General features: G+C 53.5%; 8 protein-coding genes across 8 annotated transcripts; 7 read left to right on the top strand and 1 right to left on the bottom strand.

Annotated features, from left to right (window-relative positions):
• Positions 1-188: 188 nt before the first annotated feature.
• On the top strand, positions 189-2,594 carry QC764_405380 (uncharacterized protein; the record flags this gene model as incomplete). The annotated part of the gene is made up of 1 exon (XM_062946833.1): positions 189-2,594. The coding sequence occupies one exon, from the start codon at positions 189-191 to the stop codon at positions 2,592-2,594; it is 2,406 nt and encodes an 801-aa protein (XP_062800903.1).
• A 1,892-nt stretch (positions 2,595-4,486) lies between these two features.
• Positions 4,487-5,503, bottom strand: QC764_405390 (uncharacterized protein; the record flags this gene model as incomplete). The annotated part of the gene is made up of 4 exons (XM_062946834.1): positions 4,867-5,503; positions 4,772-4,812; positions 4,666-4,713; positions 4,487-4,609 (listed from the first exon to the last, which is right to left on the bottom strand). The coding sequence occupies exons 1-4, from the start codon at positions 5,042-5,044 to the stop codon at positions 4,487-4,489; spliced, it is 390 nt and encodes a 129-aa protein (XP_062800902.1). The 5' UTR covers positions 5,045-5,503.
• An 842-nt stretch (positions 5,504-6,345) lies between these two features.
• QC764_0070760 (uncharacterized protein) lies at positions 6,346-6,681 on the top strand (the record flags this gene model as incomplete). Its single annotated transcript, XM_062940641.1, has 1 exon — positions 6,346-6,681. One exon carries the CDS (start codon positions 6,346-6,348, stop codon positions 6,679-6,681), a length of 336 nt encoding a protein of 111 aa, XP_062800901.1.
• A 192-nt stretch (positions 6,682-6,873) lies between these two features.
• QC764_0070750 (uncharacterized protein) lies at positions 6,874-7,996 on the top strand (the record flags this gene model as incomplete). Its single annotated transcript, XM_062940640.1, has 2 exons — positions 6,874-7,328; positions 7,390-7,996. The coding sequence occupies 2 exons, from the start codon at positions 6,874-6,876 to the stop codon at positions 7,787-7,789; spliced, it is 855 nt and encodes a 284-aa protein (XP_062800900.1). The 3' UTR covers positions 7,790-7,996.
• Positions 7,997-8,312: 316 nt separating this feature from the next.
• Positions 8,313-9,957, top strand: QC764_405410 (uncharacterized protein; the record flags this gene model as incomplete). The annotated part of the gene is made up of 2 exons (XM_062946835.1): positions 8,313-8,644; positions 8,704-9,957. Exons 1-2 carry the CDS (start codon positions 8,369-8,371, stop codon positions 9,955-9,957), a joined length of 1,530 nt encoding a protein of 509 aa, XP_062800899.1. The 5' UTR covers positions 8,313-8,368.
• A 292-nt stretch (positions 9,958-10,249) lies between these two features.
• Positions 10,250-12,363, top strand: QC764_405420 (uncharacterized protein; the record flags this gene model as incomplete). The annotated part of the gene is made up of 9 exons (XM_062946836.1): positions 10,250-10,520; positions 10,637-10,727; positions 10,792-11,015; positions 11,069-11,210; positions 11,259-11,641; positions 11,698-11,908; positions 11,962-12,077; positions 12,135-12,225; positions 12,291-12,363. 9 exons carry the CDS (start codon positions 10,250-10,252, stop codon positions 12,361-12,363), a joined length of 1,602 nt encoding a protein of 533 aa, XP_062800898.1.
• An 820-nt stretch (positions 12,364-13,183) lies between these two features.
• On the top strand, positions 13,184-14,449 carry QC764_0070720 (uncharacterized protein; the record flags this gene model as incomplete). Its single annotated transcript, XM_062940639.1, has 5 exons — positions 13,184-13,597; positions 13,653-13,843; positions 13,905-14,120; positions 14,177-14,349; positions 14,406-14,449. The coding sequence occupies 5 exons, from the start codon at positions 13,184-13,186 to the stop codon at positions 14,447-14,449; spliced, it is 1,038 nt and encodes a 345-aa protein (XP_062800897.1).
• A 455-nt stretch (positions 14,450-14,904) lies between these two features.
• Positions 14,905-15,435, top strand: QC764_405440 (uncharacterized protein; the record flags this gene model as incomplete). The annotated part of the gene is made up of 1 exon (XM_062946837.1): positions 14,905-15,435. The coding sequence occupies one exon, from the start codon at positions 14,905-14,907 to the stop codon at positions 15,433-15,435; it is 531 nt and encodes a 176-aa protein (XP_062800896.1).
• Between the last annotated feature and the right edge of the window lie 208 nt (positions 15,436-15,643).

Raw genomic sequence — 15,643 nt, 5'->3', positions numbered from 1 at the left:
AGAATCAATGATACCCACCCAATGGTCCCGTTGTGAGGACGCCCATCCGTCCTCATTCTTGGCGATCCTCTGTCTTGGCGACTTGGTTGCACAGCGTGACAGCTTCGGTTCAAAAGGCAACGGCCCCTCTACAGGTACACAACCTCAGACCTGGCACCTTCTCCTCCTCTTTTTCCGAGACTGCGACGATGAGGGTCTTCCGCGAGGGCCGTCCCAACCCGATGCTTGCCGAGTATCTCGAGCTTAGAAAGCAGGAATACACAACATTGTACGATCGATGGTGCAACGGTGCCCAACCTTACGACTTGCCTCCCCCGCATTGGCCTCCGGCAAAGTCCATGCTCAACCGCCTCCCCCACGAACTGCACCTCCTCATATTCTGCTACCTGTACCAGGCCGACCTCTTCCACCTCGCCCTCACTTGCCGCTACTTGGCCGACCTTGCCATTCCCGCCTTGTACTCCCGCGACGTTGCCGAGTTCGACTGCCTCTCCCTCCGATGGGCCTGCACTTTCAGCTTCCTAGAAACGCTCGACCGTGCCCTGTCCCATGGCGCGTCGGTCAACCACCGATTCGACCACGGCACCGCGGTAGACTGTACCTGGGTCATCCGCGATCCCGATTTTCACGAGTGCATGTTCAACACCCCACTAAAGCTCGCCATCTACATAGACGACGCCTTGCTGGTGCGATCACTTTGCCAGAGAGGCGCCGACGTCAACTCTCCTGACAGCTATTCGGTCAACTGCTACGCCTACCGACTGAAAGCTTCATATCCTCTCCACCGCACCATGGATGACACACCCAGCCTTCAGCGCGGAAACCCCCGTATTGTTCAGGCCCTTTTGGAGGCCGGGGCCGACCCCAATCTGTACACTGGCTGGTCCTGGCGCTTTTATGGCCGGTACCCGTACGACGCACGGCACGAGCTTCCTTTGGGACTTGCAATGCAGTCGTCCGTACCGGCAGAAACAGTCCAACTCCTCCTGCAACACGGGGCTGATCCGCTGCTCAAGGGACAGTACGGTACGTGCCAGAGGATTTTCCACTTGAACTCGCGCCCTGATGTATCCGCCCCGGTGATCACGACCAACATAACAAGGGATGCATATCCGAGCGGGCTGTATGGTGAACTTACTCCCTTGATGGCATATCTAGCGTCCAGTGGCCGGGACACTTGTTCTTTTGATGAAGAAAAGGTGCGGTTGCTGTTGCAGTATGGGGCTGGTCGTGATGCTCAACGTATAGTTGCTATGCTCGCGAGCGATCAGGAGTGCCCATGGTATAACAGGGATAGCACCCCCGAGGTCTTCCGGATATTCGCCCTAAGCTTGTCCCAGCCGCCTGGCTTAGATATGGTGAGTTTCGCCCAACGCGAGATTTCTCCTTTTCTGGCTGTTACTCAGTTGACCGACCGCTGGATAACACACTGCTCCACTGTCTACGGGCTTGGTCACACGGCTATAGACTTCCTTCAAATCACCTCTGGCCTGCTAAGACGCATGGGCGAAGCATGCGAGACGGATGGCGAGACTCTGTTCGGCAGACCCTCCGCCGCCGTTGACACCCGAGACTTATCCAACAACTACAATTCGACCTGGTGGACCAGTGATTTGACCGCGCTCCGCTGGGTCTGTCTGCCGTTTGGCTTCCTTGGTTCTTCCACCCTCGTCACTTCTCTGCTTGCAATGGGAGCAGACATGGACAGAAGAGACTCGGAAGGCATGACACCACTTCACTTCGCGTCCATGTTTGCCTCGGGGGACAGGGTCCGTCCTTTGGTGGAGTTTCTCGGCGGTCCAGAGATTTCTGGCCTGGCAATCGATGCCCGTGACGTGGTAGGTTGGACCCCGCTTCACTTTGCCTGTTTCTTTGGTCTGTCCACCCAGCTCGACGAGCAAGTTAGGGCAGCACGCCTTCTTCTCGACAACGGTGCGGATATCCACGCCCAGACCATCGGTGGCTGGGCACCTATTGCACTAGCTGTCAAGAATGCAAATCTCGGGCTGGTAAGGCTTCTGCTAGAACGAGGCGCTCGCCGGAGGGACATGTTCGGGCCTCCTGGATACGAATCTTTACGGGCCAAGATGTTCTTTTGCAGATGTCTCGGGCTTTCTTCGTTCGGCAGTGAACATTGGCGCGCTTCCCGCCAGAATCCGCGACGGGGTAGCAGCCTGACGAGACGGATCAATGAGTTGAGGCGCTTTGCTGCTGCGGCCGATGGTGGTGATGAAGAGTATTGTACGCCCCAGGTTCCACTGCTTTTGACCCTGCCACGACATGCACCATCGAACAGCGCGTACATTGCCAACCTTAGGGCTGCCAATATATTCTATGAACATGAGACGCTCTCGTTGCTCAACCCCTTTAGTAGGAACTCGCCAGCTTTGAATGGTCGGGCGGAACTCATCAGGACCAACGTCGATGAATATGCGGATCAGGTGCTGCGCAACCTTGCACGCAACAACACGACGAGTGCGATAAGGGCGCAGCTTTTCTCCAGGGACGGCATGTACTATGATCAAGCACCGAAGCTGGCTGTCCAGTGTGTAGGTAGGTGCTACATTCAGGATGGTGATGACGATGGGGATTGAGGTAGGTGGTTTGCGTCTGAGGGCTAGAATGCGTAGGGCTGGTGTTTTTTTTGTTTTTGTTTTTCAGGTTTGGCTAGGCAAGGTAGGTCTCGGTCAGTGTCAGGTTTGTGTGTAGAATCCAGTCAATGTTGCTCAGGATGTGGTTTGTCTGAGGCGAGCTTTGTACAAGGCACAGTTACTGCAGGCTTCACCTGTTCTCTTTATTTTGCCCGAATCACCGGTCGAAGGAGAATAAGGTTTGGTCCGCTATCTGCCTGTTCCAGTGCTCGCCTTGCGATGTCCAACCCACCCAATTCACTGGACTCATTGCCACTTCTCCACGTGAGAGACCTGTTGTGACCATCTAACACATACTTGACCTGCCCCTGACCTCATCGAACCAAACCTTCATCCCCCGTCATCATCATCAACCACAGCCAACACGAGCAATGTACACCGTACTCCCCGTCGGACAGTTCCTCCCCGGCCTCTACTTTGAGCGGTGCCTTGAACCGCCCACCCCCAACCCCAAACGAGAAACAGGTCCGACTGCGGTCAACAGCCCGAATCAAGCGGCCCCAAGCCCCGCCCGGAATAACCCTCTTTCCCACTATTCACCTCGCCAAAAAGGCCTACCAGCTGGGCATCACAGCCACCGACGACTTTGAAGCCATGCCCTGCGAGGAGATAGTCCCCGACGCGGAAAAGCTGTTTCACTTTTCCCGGCGTGGCCGTGGTGAAGACGTTGAGGAGGGGGGGCAGGTATCTCGGGCGGATGGAGCACCAGTATTTTGCTGGAGGGTTGTCTCCGTCAGGTTGGGAAGTTTTCTTCTTCTGAAGGGTTCTGGGAGGGGGTGGCGGCTGGGTTGAAGGGGCAGTTCACCAGGGCAGGGTCGAGCGGGGAGGAATCTGGGTGGTGTTTTGGCGTTGAGACGACTGAGAACTGCAGAGGAGAAGGTTGTGGAGATTCAGCCGGTGTTGTTCTTTCCGCGGGATAATTATGGGAGGTATTTACATCCTTCCTGGAGGCAGCATGGAATTGCCATCCAGGGGTGGAGGGAGAAGATTATTCTCAAGGTGGAACAATGGGTGGTTGCGTCGTCGAGGGAGGACAGAACGGTCGTGTTGAAGAACGGGTTCGCGGGTGGAAGTTGGGACTATCGTGCCTACCGAGGCGGCACATTTGTCAACGTCTACAACGAACTCGAGCACGTCAGGTGGGAACACGATTGGGAGTATTCTCTTTGTGACGGAAATTGGCATAGGCATTTTGATGACGATGGGAATGTTGTCGGGGGTGGCTGGTTTGGGCCAGACTCGGTGTCAATGTGTGCGAGTTGGATGCACGCACTTCTTACCACCAACCCACCAGGGATCACAGCTGAAAAGCAGAGTTGGTCCGATTATGATCTACTGGACGCCTTTCTGCTACCTCCTGTTGGTCCAGTGAAGAAAATCAAGGAATGGATGGAGGACAAGGGTTATCAGGGGGCGGTGGAACGGGGTTACCGACCTGATGAGTTGTGCGAGTTCGAAGAAAAGGAGGATCAAGAACTTGGGCAGCAGCAGGAGGAAGTGGCCACATCAGAATTACCAAAGAAAGTATACAGGTGGCCCAGACGATCGATCAGTGGTCATTTGATGATAATTACACCACGCACAAGGAATTCCCCGTCAACCGTCACAGAGATTCCGCGGCCATTTGCAGAGATGGCCACCGGCTACCCCACCGTCGACTCGAGGCTATTTTACAGGACTCACCAAGAAGTGAGATCCTCGACTGGGAGCCCATCGTGCATGATTGGTTCTTTGACTACGATAACCCCGAGAAGCTGTCAGAGAGCATGGATGAATTGTGGGAGCTGGATGGCGACTAGATAGATGGCTATTCTAGATTGGAGTCGGGATGCTTGCTAGTAATGGCTCTCCCCTGTCATGCCCTTGCCCTTCTTCTTCTCAAGCATCGCCCGCTCTTCCTCCTCAATCTCCTTGTCAATTATCGCACCTTTCGAAGGCTTGTTGTTGTTGAGGGTCGCCTGGCAACTGTTGTCAGTCCAATCCGCGTCGAGTGATAAGGGGCAAGTCAAGGTACCGCTAGGGTTGGGTCATTCTTCAGGGCGTCGGCCCGCTCTCTCTTGAACTGTGGAGGAGACATTGTCAGTATAACTCTGGCTGGGCAACAATGGATCGTGTCATACCTTCTCCTCGTACAACCTGTTCACCTCGCCAGGTTGATCCTCTGGAGCATATATGTCAGTATGCATGGCGGGGAAGACGGAAATGTTGGGAATACTTGGCATGAAACCCTTGACATTCTCCCCCGAGTGCCTCGTCATCTCGTCAATCTCGGATTTCTTGATGTTCTTCTGGTTGGAGTCCTCATAGATGTTAGGGAACCCAACCTTGGAGTTTCCGGCGTAGGACATGTTTACTTTGTCGCCGATTTGCTTGGCTGATGCTGTATAGGACATGGGGAAAGTTGTCAAAAACCAAAAATGTAAGGTAAGGTTGCAAGGAAATGAGAGGTTGAGAGCGGAAGAGCGGAAAGGGCAGTGGTTTTGTTTGCAGAGGCCGGTATGTCATCATGATCCGGGGATGGGTGGGTGCACAGATGTGTCCGTGTTGGACAAAACACACAGAGAAGGGTCACAAGCCACAGAATCAACGTCATGGGTGTTGGTGTGCACTGGCTATTGACGGCGGGAGGGTCCGAGGGTGGTGTTCGTCATTAATACGAGAGGTTCATGCCCCTGAACCTGCCAGGCCCTCCAATAGTTTCGGGTGCGAATGTTTCCTCGGTGTTGTTGCGGCAGTGGTTGTCAGTTTCAACTGCCCTCATGAAGGCCGATGAGCCAAAATGCCATTGAAAAGCATGGACGATAATAGGTATTTGAGATGAATTATGTCGTGCCCAGTTTGTTTGCATAGTGGATGGCAGGTGGCACTCTACCAAATCTACGATGGGGTCTGTTGCGTCCTTGAGAGAAACCCAGGTTCAAATGAAACACCACTGGGCGTAGTAAAGGGTATCTCTATATTATGTGGTGTTTAAATAAAATACTCGCATGTTTCACATGGGCTCGTGATCTACCTTGAATCAGAGGAAGGTACGGCTTATCTGGCGGCTCGCAAATCGGAGCAGGAACTATATGGTTTCCGGTTTCCACTGACCGAGTCCCCGGAGAGGTCATCATTCGTTCCTTCCTCTTGCACAGGGGGAAGGCAGAGGGTCAAGCTGTCTGTTTGCAGACCCCATCAGTTTCTTGCCCACCTGACCCAAATACAACCCACCACCCAACCAAATCCCCGACGGCTTTGACGACGGCATCACGGTCTCGTCCTTCAATTTCCTTTTGCGCGCTTTTCTTGGCACTAGTTATCGTTATTCACTTTACCAAAAGTGTCACGAAATCAAACTCCACGTAAGCGGACAAACGAGGACATTGGACGACGATCTCGTGCAGCCCTGTCTTGCTCCCTTCTGGTCACCAGCATCTGGATTCGAGTTCTTGGAAAATAACTCGCTCAACCGGTGACCAGAACGTCATGTAGCCGGCCTCTTCTCTTTTCCTATATAAAAGACCGTCTTTGACCTATTTCAGCATTGGATATCGACTCTTCTCTCGATCGACAACCCTGTCTTCGACCTCATCGGTTTGCGGCAGTTTCGTCTTATACCTTCTATACCACGCATTCTCAACAACACCCATCAGCCCAAATGCATTACCCTCAGCTTCAACTTGAAGGATATACCCCCGGGGGCGGTCCAAGAATGCGCTTGCTGCTTGTCCAGACGGCCCATGGCCTGACTCCTTCTTCGGGCGGCTACAAGGCGAATGTCTGTCTCCTACGCAACCTGAGCAGGCTGGGCCATGCCACTGCCCAGGTCTGCTATGCCTTCCCCGAGGAGCTCGATAAATATGCTAGGAGAGCCAAGGCCAAGGGAGTCTATCCTGGCGTGATAGGCTTGGAACCTGTCATTGTCACCGATGGCAAGAACCAGGAGCACAAGCTCCATATCAACGAATTTACCGACGAGTGGGGGATACTCAACACCACCATTGCGCGTCATGAGTTCAAAGCTGCCTATCCAGCCGGCGAGTTCTAGGTGGAATCACGGGCATATTTGGAAGTAGGGCTCCTCTCACTGTCTCTTGTTGCTACCCTGAAGCTAACTGCCATTTGTGCTCAACTGTAGAACGATGATCTCAGCAGCCGCATCAAGGGCCTTACTGGAGTATACTCCAGAGCTATAACCGACTTCAGACCTACCCACGTTCTTTTCAACGATTCCCTCACCATGAAGCTCACAGCTGGTCATGCTCTTCGGGAGACGTTCAAACGGGTGTGTATTGTGCACTCGGCGGAACAAGTTCCTTTTGGTCCCTACTGTGCAGGTGTAGAGGGCCACTGTATCTCCGCCAAGGTGGAAAATGAGATGCTGCGCAAGTTGGACGGGGTCTGGTCCGTGTCCAAGGCCATTCAACGTTACGCATGGGAGCATGGCAGGCTTCAGACCAAGTTTCTGGCGCACACACCTTGGACTTTTCTCGATGTTGACACTGGTCGGATGCCGGCTATTCGAAACAATGTCGACAAGGAGGAGATTGGTATGGTCAACCCGGCCCCCATCAAAGGCTTGGATATTGTGCTTGGCCTGGCTGCCAAGTTCCCACACATGAAGTTTGTCACATGGACTAGCTGGGGGTCCAAACCTCGACACATTGAGAGAATAAAGGCTTATCCCAATATCCGGTGTGTTTTTTTCTGTAGCTACTGTGCGGTGGAGTGCATGACACTAACCCATGGATGACAGCATCGAGGCGACTACCCCGAACACCGACGACATTTGGGACCGCATCAAGATTCTTCTCGCCCCATCCATCTGGCACGAAGCCTGGGGGCTTATTGTTACGGAGGCGCAGCTTCGTGGTATCCCTGTCATTGCTTCCAATTCTGGCGGGCTCCCTGAGGCCAAGGTCAACGTCCCTCCCATCATTCCCATCAACCCTGTCACCGGTCATCAGCGAGATGAGAATGGGGACTACATCATTCCAGATCAAGATATTGGACCTTGGGAGGAGGCTTTGGAAAAGCTGATGACGGACCGCGAGGAGTACCTCACTTTGGCCGCTTTGTCTGCCGTAAAAACAGCAGGCTGGCTTAAGAGTGTTGGCCAGAGGACTCATGAGAGATGGCTACAATCCATGATGTGAAGGGAAACTGGGAAGATGCGACGGTTACGGCGAGTCTTGCAAGGGCTATAAAGGACATAATCAGTGACCAGGATTCTTGGTCCACGGTTGTCCTTCCTTGTTTCTCTTGAGTTTGATGAGGGGATTGCCAATTGAGGTTGCAGACGTACTGATTAGCGTAGTTGAGATATTGTTTTCCCTACAATCTAATCGATCAACCTTTTTCCACTCTCATTGTCGATGGTTGTGGAAAAGCCGTCTCTTTAGCTTCGAGTCAAAACAACAATCTGCTTGCACTGCATTATTGCACGCCACGTCTGCCTCGTTACCGCCTTGGCTTACATTAGAGCACTGGATTGCCGACCCTCATTCGCACGCTTGGTACCTTACACCAAGGCAGAACCAACAAACTCATCGCATGTTGGTCAGCAAATTTGACAGAGCTGTCCAGCAGGTGCAGTAGCTCACTCTACTTTATGGTTACACGACAGGTGCCCGAGAAAAGTAAGATGGCCCTTGCATTGGAGAGTTACGTGGTCGGGTGGTGGGATTCTCCCGTTGCGGGGATTCCTATGTTTCTGCAGGATAAATAGGTACTTGATGAATCTCCGACAGGGACTGGGACTTTTTATTGTTTCCTGTCATCTCGTCGTCAAAATGCGGAGCACGGTTCTTGCTACTGTGGCCTTGAGTGGTTTCGTGCTCACTTTGGCCGATGGGAAAGGCAAAGGCAAGGGCAAGGGCAATGATCGTATCCGGACCATCTACAAAGATGTTGCTATCATCGGGGGTGGTGCTTCAGGCTCTTACTCAGCTGTTAGGCTGAGGGAAGATTACAACGTCAGTGTGGTTGTTATTGAGAAGAACTCCAATCTTGTAAGTTTCATCGTCCTCGACTCACTGACGGCACTGACGAGAAGTTTGCCATACCTTAGGGAGGACATGTCAACACATTCATTGATCCTGTAACAGGGCGTGGCTTTGATTGCGGAGTCCAAAACTGGATCGAGATTGGTGGAGCGCGAGCTTTCTTTGAAAGATTCGGAGTTGAAATGCAGCCCAATGTTCGATCGACCGCCGAGACAGTGTCTATTGACTTCACCAACGGCGAGAAGTTGACCAATTACAGCCCGCCGTCTGCATCTGATAGAACCGCTGCGCTGCAGAGGTATCTCGAAGTCGCCGAGTCCTTCCTCCCAGTATTGGAGCCTGGATGGTGGACATTCCCCCTGCCACAAGACATCCCAGCCGATCTGCTGCTGCCGTTCCGCGACTTTGTTGCCAAATACAACCTGACGGCTGCTGTACCCATGTTCCACGCCACGACCGGCTTTGGTATCCATGACATGATGGGTCACTTGACGGTCTGGTTCATGCGCTCCTTCAACGTCAACCTCGTCCGGGTCCTATTGGGCATCGAAACCAGCATCGTACCGGTCTCCCGCAAGAACCAAGACCTCTACGACCGTATCCTCACCTCCCTCGGCGCTGACGCCTTGACATCCACCACGGTGATATCCACCGAGGAGCGCTCCTCCCGCAAGGGCGTGACTCTGATCGTGAGAAACTCTGCCACTGGTGTCAAGACGAGGATCGTCGCCAAAAGACTGCTCTACACAGCCATCCCCAGCGAGGCAAACACCTCGCCTCTTGACCTCGACCGTGAGGAAAGGTCCACGCTCGGCGAGTTTAACTACAGCGCCAGCTACGTCGGAGTTGTCTCTCACCCTTCTTTACCCCTCAACAAATCCCTCGTCAATGTTCCCGCCTCGGCCCAGCCAGCCAACTGGCCCGAGGCGATTCCCGATTACCCCTACAACACCCGCTTCGAGAACTACGCCGACTCGTCCTACTTCCGGCTCATTGCTGTGGGCGACCAGACGTTCACTGCTGCCCAGGCCAAGAAGGTGATTGAAGACTCGTTTGACAAGCTGGTGGAGGGCGGGGTGGTGAACCAGACGAGTCCTGCGCAGGGGTTGACGTTCCACATGTTTGAGCCGCATGGGTTGGTGAGTGCGTATGTCACGAAGGAGAAGCTGGAGGGCGGGTTCATCCAACGGTTGAATGGGCTGCAGGGGAGGAGGGGGACGTGGTATACGGGGGCGAGTTGGGGGGTGCATTTGAGTACGAGTTTGTGGATTTTTACTGATACGGTGCTGGAGAGGTTGGTGGGGGATTTGAGGGGGTGAGACGGGGGGATTATCTACCTAGTCGTGCCGATGGTAAATCGTTTAGTGATTCGTTCAGGGCCTTTTGACGTGCGCTGCCAGCCGCGGATAGCCGCTCGCAGTTGGCGGTGGTGGGGCGCTATCATCTGTCATCTGACTAGCGATAAGTTCAAGACATTCATTCCATCAAACAACGCGAATTTGTCGTTTCAACAACTAACTCTGTGTTGGAAGGAGTAAAGCTGTGATTTCACTTCGCGTACGAGATGATACTTGTTCAGTGAGTATCTCTTATTGTTTAGGATTGCCGAACATGTCATCATCAGCCGCGCGCTATCGCGCCTTATCAGCTCGCGATGCGCGCCAAGACCCCGACCACGACAGTGACCACAACGACACTGTCTCCTTGAACGAGAGCAGCGAGACTGTCGGCGGCAATGGGCAACTGTCATGGCTGGGAAAAGCTACACAGAGGGTCGCTTTTTGGCCGCCACCGACGACCAGCGTCAAGAGCTCCCCACTGGAGCAAGACTTGGTTCGGCGGCTGGATATCTTTTTGATGACATTTGGGTGCATATCTCAGGGTGAGTACCATGCCATGAGAGCTATACCGCATCGTTCTGACTGGATTTTCGTCAAGTAATAAAGTGAGCAATGGGGTAACCGAAATATGACCAATGCAAGGATTCAAGTTGACAATCACACAGATATCTTGACCAAACAAACATCAGCTCGGCATATGTCTCCGGCATGAAGGAAGATCTCGAGCTGTATGGTGATGAACTCAACTAGTACGTCATGCTCCACCATCTCCGGTTCAGGAAGATGGAAAACTAATGTCCTGGCCGCCCACAGCTTCACCACCTTCTTCAGCATCTCATATTGCCTCATGCTTATCCCATCCCAAGTCATCATTACCTACGTACGTCCAAGTTACTGGTTGCCGGGACTGGAAATTGGCTGGGGCTTTGTCACCGCCTTCATCGCCTTCACTCAAAATGCCCGTCAAGTTTATGCACTGAGAGTCTTGCTTGGTCTCTTTGAGAGCAGTGCGTGGCCGGGGATGATGACCCTCTTCAGTGCGTGAGCACTCAGTCTTACCCCACGGGGCGCTTTACTAACACGTCTGCAGTGTACTGGTACACACCGATGGAGCTTGCAAAACGCATGGGGTTCTACCACTCATGCCAAGCCCTTGGATCGATGATGTCTGGAGCCCTCCAGGTAGCAATTCTTGAGACACTAGAGGGGACCTGGGGCCTTCGGGGATGGCGGTATGTCTGACTCTTTTCTCACAGATGTCGCCTACTAACCAACAACAGCTGGCTCTTTATTATCAACGGCATCATGACTTTGGCCATTGGTCTCGCCGGCTTCTTCATGATCCCTGACTACCCAAAGTTGCCAAACCCCGGAGCATTCTGGCTCAGCGCTGACCATGCTGCCATGGCCACTGTGCGCCTCGATCGGCATGGCCGGTCTGACACCAAGCGCATCACCTGGGACAGTGCCAAACGGACCTTCTCTATGTGGATTTCCTACTTCATTCCTGCCCTTTACATCGCCACTGTCTTGGCTCCGTACGGATACAACTACTTCAACCTGTTTCTCAAGAGCTTGAAAAACCCTGACGGGACACCGACATGGACCACAGAGGAGGTAAATGCAATTCCCATCGCCGGAGGAGCTATCAACATTGTGTGCGGTGAGTCTCTCGATTCATGTGTGCGGGGCTGTCGTCGTCATGCTGACTTTAATCAGTCTGGATATGGGCAATCCTGTCCGATGTCTTTCAAACAAGATGGACTCTTGTCGTCGCCCAAGCTATCATCGGACTAATCCCTTGCACGATTATGAGTGTGTGGACCTCACATCCGGATACAACACCATTATCATCAGCCTATGCTAGTTACCTGATGACCTATCTAAGTCTAGGAACTGCACCGTTGGTCATGTCCTGGCTGTCTGAGCTGTTGGTGTTGTCTAATTGGGAAGAGACTGGGTCACGTGCTGACTAGCAAACAGGCTTCCTCAGGACTCCGAAGCTCGCACACTGATTATTGGGTATTCGATTGCCGGTGTTTATGCTGTGCTGTCATGGTCCCAGGTTCTCATCTGGCCGGCTTCGCAGGCGCCGTATTGTATGGTTGATCCCCGACTTAGGTACCTCAAGCCCAGTGCTAACAGCAATGGCGTAGATGCATATGCCTGGCAGCTCTCGATCGTCTTTTGGTTATTGGTCATTGTCCTGTGTATTGCTTTGTGGATTGCGGAAAGGAAACTCAAGAGGTAAGCTCACCAGCTAGGCATCAGAAGAACTCGCCGATGAGCGTTTATTAACAGACTCGCTGCAGATCAAGAGCCCATTCTGCCTTGCTCGGCGAGGATGATACCTCGGCCACTTATAGGGACATCCCAGAAAGCTAGTATGACGCCGCAAGCCCGGCGATAGCGCAGACTTTGAAAACCCGATGATCTTTCCCCTCTCAGACACAACTGCATACAAGATGCAGAAGCGAACCCACGATCCGAACCCGCCCAGAACGAGGCAGCATTTACACGAGATGACAAGACTGCCGAGATATCCATGCTCGACTTATTAATAGCAAATCGGTCTCATCTGCTGTAACTTGAGGTTGAGATAAGCTCTTTGCTTGTGCGATGACACGCCAACTACCGTGAACCAACAGACGCCACCAGCATCCGGGAGGCTTGCCGAGAGTGGGAGTACCAGGTCCTGTGAATTCGCCTCCAGGGGTTGGAAATACCAGACAGGGACTCAGGTCCATGTGGCAATGCCACCAAGCTGTCTGAAAAGAGTGAATGATCATTGACAGGCACCAATCGGCTGGATATAGTCCTGTCAAAAAGATGAAGTCGAAAGTGGGGTCCGCGCAAATGTTCATTTGGGTTTATATTGCTCCTCATCCTGCTTCTCCAATAGGTGCGGCACGGCCAGCAAAGTCGGCGAGACGCGGCAGATTGACAACAAAGGCAGTTTACCCACACGGGATTTATCCAGTCAAGATTGGCTCCAATATACGGCAGTTTGGTCCGGGGCGGTACTTCAGTCTATCTCTCACGGAGTTCGGCAACGGTATGTGAATGGATGGGAGTGTGTGAAATGAGATATAAGTCAACAGCTAGCCGCGGCCAACTTGGCACATAACACCCCTCTTCGGTTTGCGTCTGCAAAGTTCTGCCTTTTCTTTCCAGCCAGAGACGAGTACCGCCATCTCGAACAAGGATGAAGTCCTCCCTTCTCGCTACGGCGGCTGCCCTTTGGGTGCGCCATGTCTCCGGCCAGGCCGCCATGATGCGCTTCCAGTGCAGTCAACTGGTCATTGAGCGTCTCGATCCTCTCGTCAATCCTGGCGCGTTGCAGTCTCCTCATCTGCACCAGATCGTGGGAGGTAACTCGTTCAACGCCAGCATGCCTCCAGGAGAGTACGATCCCTCCACGCAGTCAACATGCACGACCTGCTCCTTCTCGGAGGACTTTTCCAACTACTGGACGGCCAACGTATACTTCAAGGCCAAGAACGGTAGCTTCAAGCGTGTGCCACAGATGGTCAACCTGGGGCTCAGGGGCAAGGGTGGCGTGACAGTCTACTACATCCCACCGTACGATGGCAAGACGAAGGTCACAGCCTTCAAGCCAGTAGGTGTTTTACTTGGTTGCTGGATATGTGGATTGGTGCTAATGTTCATGCCAGGGCTTCCGCATGCTTGTCGGGGACCCCAGCCTCCGCAACCAGCGCGGCATGCAAAAGCAGATCTGCCACCGCTGCGAACACAACATTGAGCAGAACCCCTTCGGTGGCGCGCCCTGCACGGGCGAAGACACCGCCTCCTTCCCCAACAAGATTTGCCCTGGCGGTATCAGGACTACCATCACATTCCCCACGTGAGTGATGGTCTTAGTTACATCTCTTTATGGGAGCAGCTTTGCTAACAGGCGGAAATAGCTGCTGGGATGGCAAGAATGTTGACAGCCCGGACCACAAGTCCCATGTCTCTTATCCCCAGACGGGTTCCTTCGAGTCGACCGGACCATGCCCCGCTAGCCATCCTGTCCGCTTACCGCAGTTGATGTACGAGGTTATGTGGGATACCAGACCATTCAACGATAAGAGCATCTGGCCTGAGAAGGGGCAACCTCTTGTGTACTCGATGGGTGACGGGTAGGCATCCCCTTTCTTGTCTCCTGTGTCACACATCCAGCTAATCAATACTCCAGTACCGGTTATGGCCAGCACGGCGACTACGTCTTTGGCTGGAAGGGCGATTCCTTGCAACGTGCGCTTGATGCCAGGTGCAGCGGCGATAGGTGCAGTCAGCTCAAGACTCAGAGTGCCGAGCAAGCCGTTGCTTGCTTGAAGCAGCAGACGATTGCGGAAGAGACCGAGGGCTGTAAGTTTAACCTTGCTAGGGGTTAATAGCATGGGTACTGACGTGTCTTTTCTTAGGGCTTTCGGAGCTTCCCGGCGGCATGCCCGTCACTTACAAGTAAGGTGAACCTTGGACGGGTAGTTTGTGGAGGGGAAGGAGTTTCGAGACTGGCTGTTCATTTGTGGATGCTGTTTCACGACGAATGATGCAAAGATCTAAAGACTGAAGATTTACTCACAGAGCTTGTCAATATCACTATTGTTCCAATTTTGAGCCAGCTTGCGTCGTGTTGGGTTGCTGTATTCCTCCGCGCTTATTTGGCATCTCCAGGCAGCGATGAAGGTGGCTTGTCAGTTAACCCATCCCCACGATGTCTGCCTAACCCCACTACGTACAACCTTTCGTCACTTTTGATGACGCGGCATTTTCATCGGTTTGGTCTCAAAGAGCCTCAAAAGGAGGGGACAAATAATACGAGATTTCGCCGTAGAAGTCAAGCACCCATCAGCGCCACATGAAGTCAACCCAGCTAGCAATTTATAGCTCGAAACCCAACCCGCCAACACCTGCAACGCCATGGAAGAATACCACCAGCCCCTTTCAACCTACCTTCCCAAACACCCCTCCATCACCGGCGGCCTCGTCGTCTCGGCAGTCATCATCCACACCTCTCCCACAAACGTCGCCCGTACACTCATCATCCAGCGCGCGCTGAAAGATGGCTTCCCCCTCAAATGGGAGACGCCCGGAGGCGGGGTAGAAGACTTTGACGCGTCGATCCTGTCAGCTGCGGCGAGGGAGGTAAAAGAAGAGACCGGGCTTGATGTTGATCCCGAAAAGGACATCCTGGGGACTGTGGAGGGTGGTTTCACGGAGTGGGAGGAGCCAAAGACGGGGTTGTGGTGGAGGAAGGTGGTGTTTCTGGTGAGGATCGTCGGGGGGGAAGAGGGGCTGCCGGTGGTGAGGCTGGAGGAGAGGGAGCATAGGGATTGGAGGTGGGCGACTGAGGAGGAGGTGAGGGAGGGGGGGATTGAGTTTGCTTATGAGGAGTCGGCGAGGGGGATACTGGAGGGATTTGGGAGGGTGAGGGAGTTGGGTGGGAGTTGAGCCTGCGGGTTTTGGGTTCGGGTGTTCGGGTTAACAGCTGGAGGCTTGTCTCGGTGGATGTTTGTAGAGGTGTTTGTGATGGGGCGCGTCGTCATTGAGGAGCGTCAGTTCGTCATATGCTGTTTTCCCCATGCGGCGGGTGATTCAGGGGCGGGTGTTGACATTCTCCTTTTCGACGGTGAGGACTCCACTTGCTGGGCCAAGAGGC

The sequence above is a fragment of the Podospora pseudoanserina genome, chromosome 4, assembly GCF_035222485.1.
Source record: "Podospora pseudoanserina strain CBS 124.78 chromosome 4, whole genome shotgun sequence".
Taxonomy (NCBI): domain Eukaryota; kingdom Fungi; phylum Ascomycota; class Sordariomycetes; order Sordariales; family Podosporaceae; genus Podospora; species Podospora pseudoanserina.
Note: the sequence above shows the minus strand (reverse complement) of the source record. Positions and strands in the feature narration are given on the sequence as shown.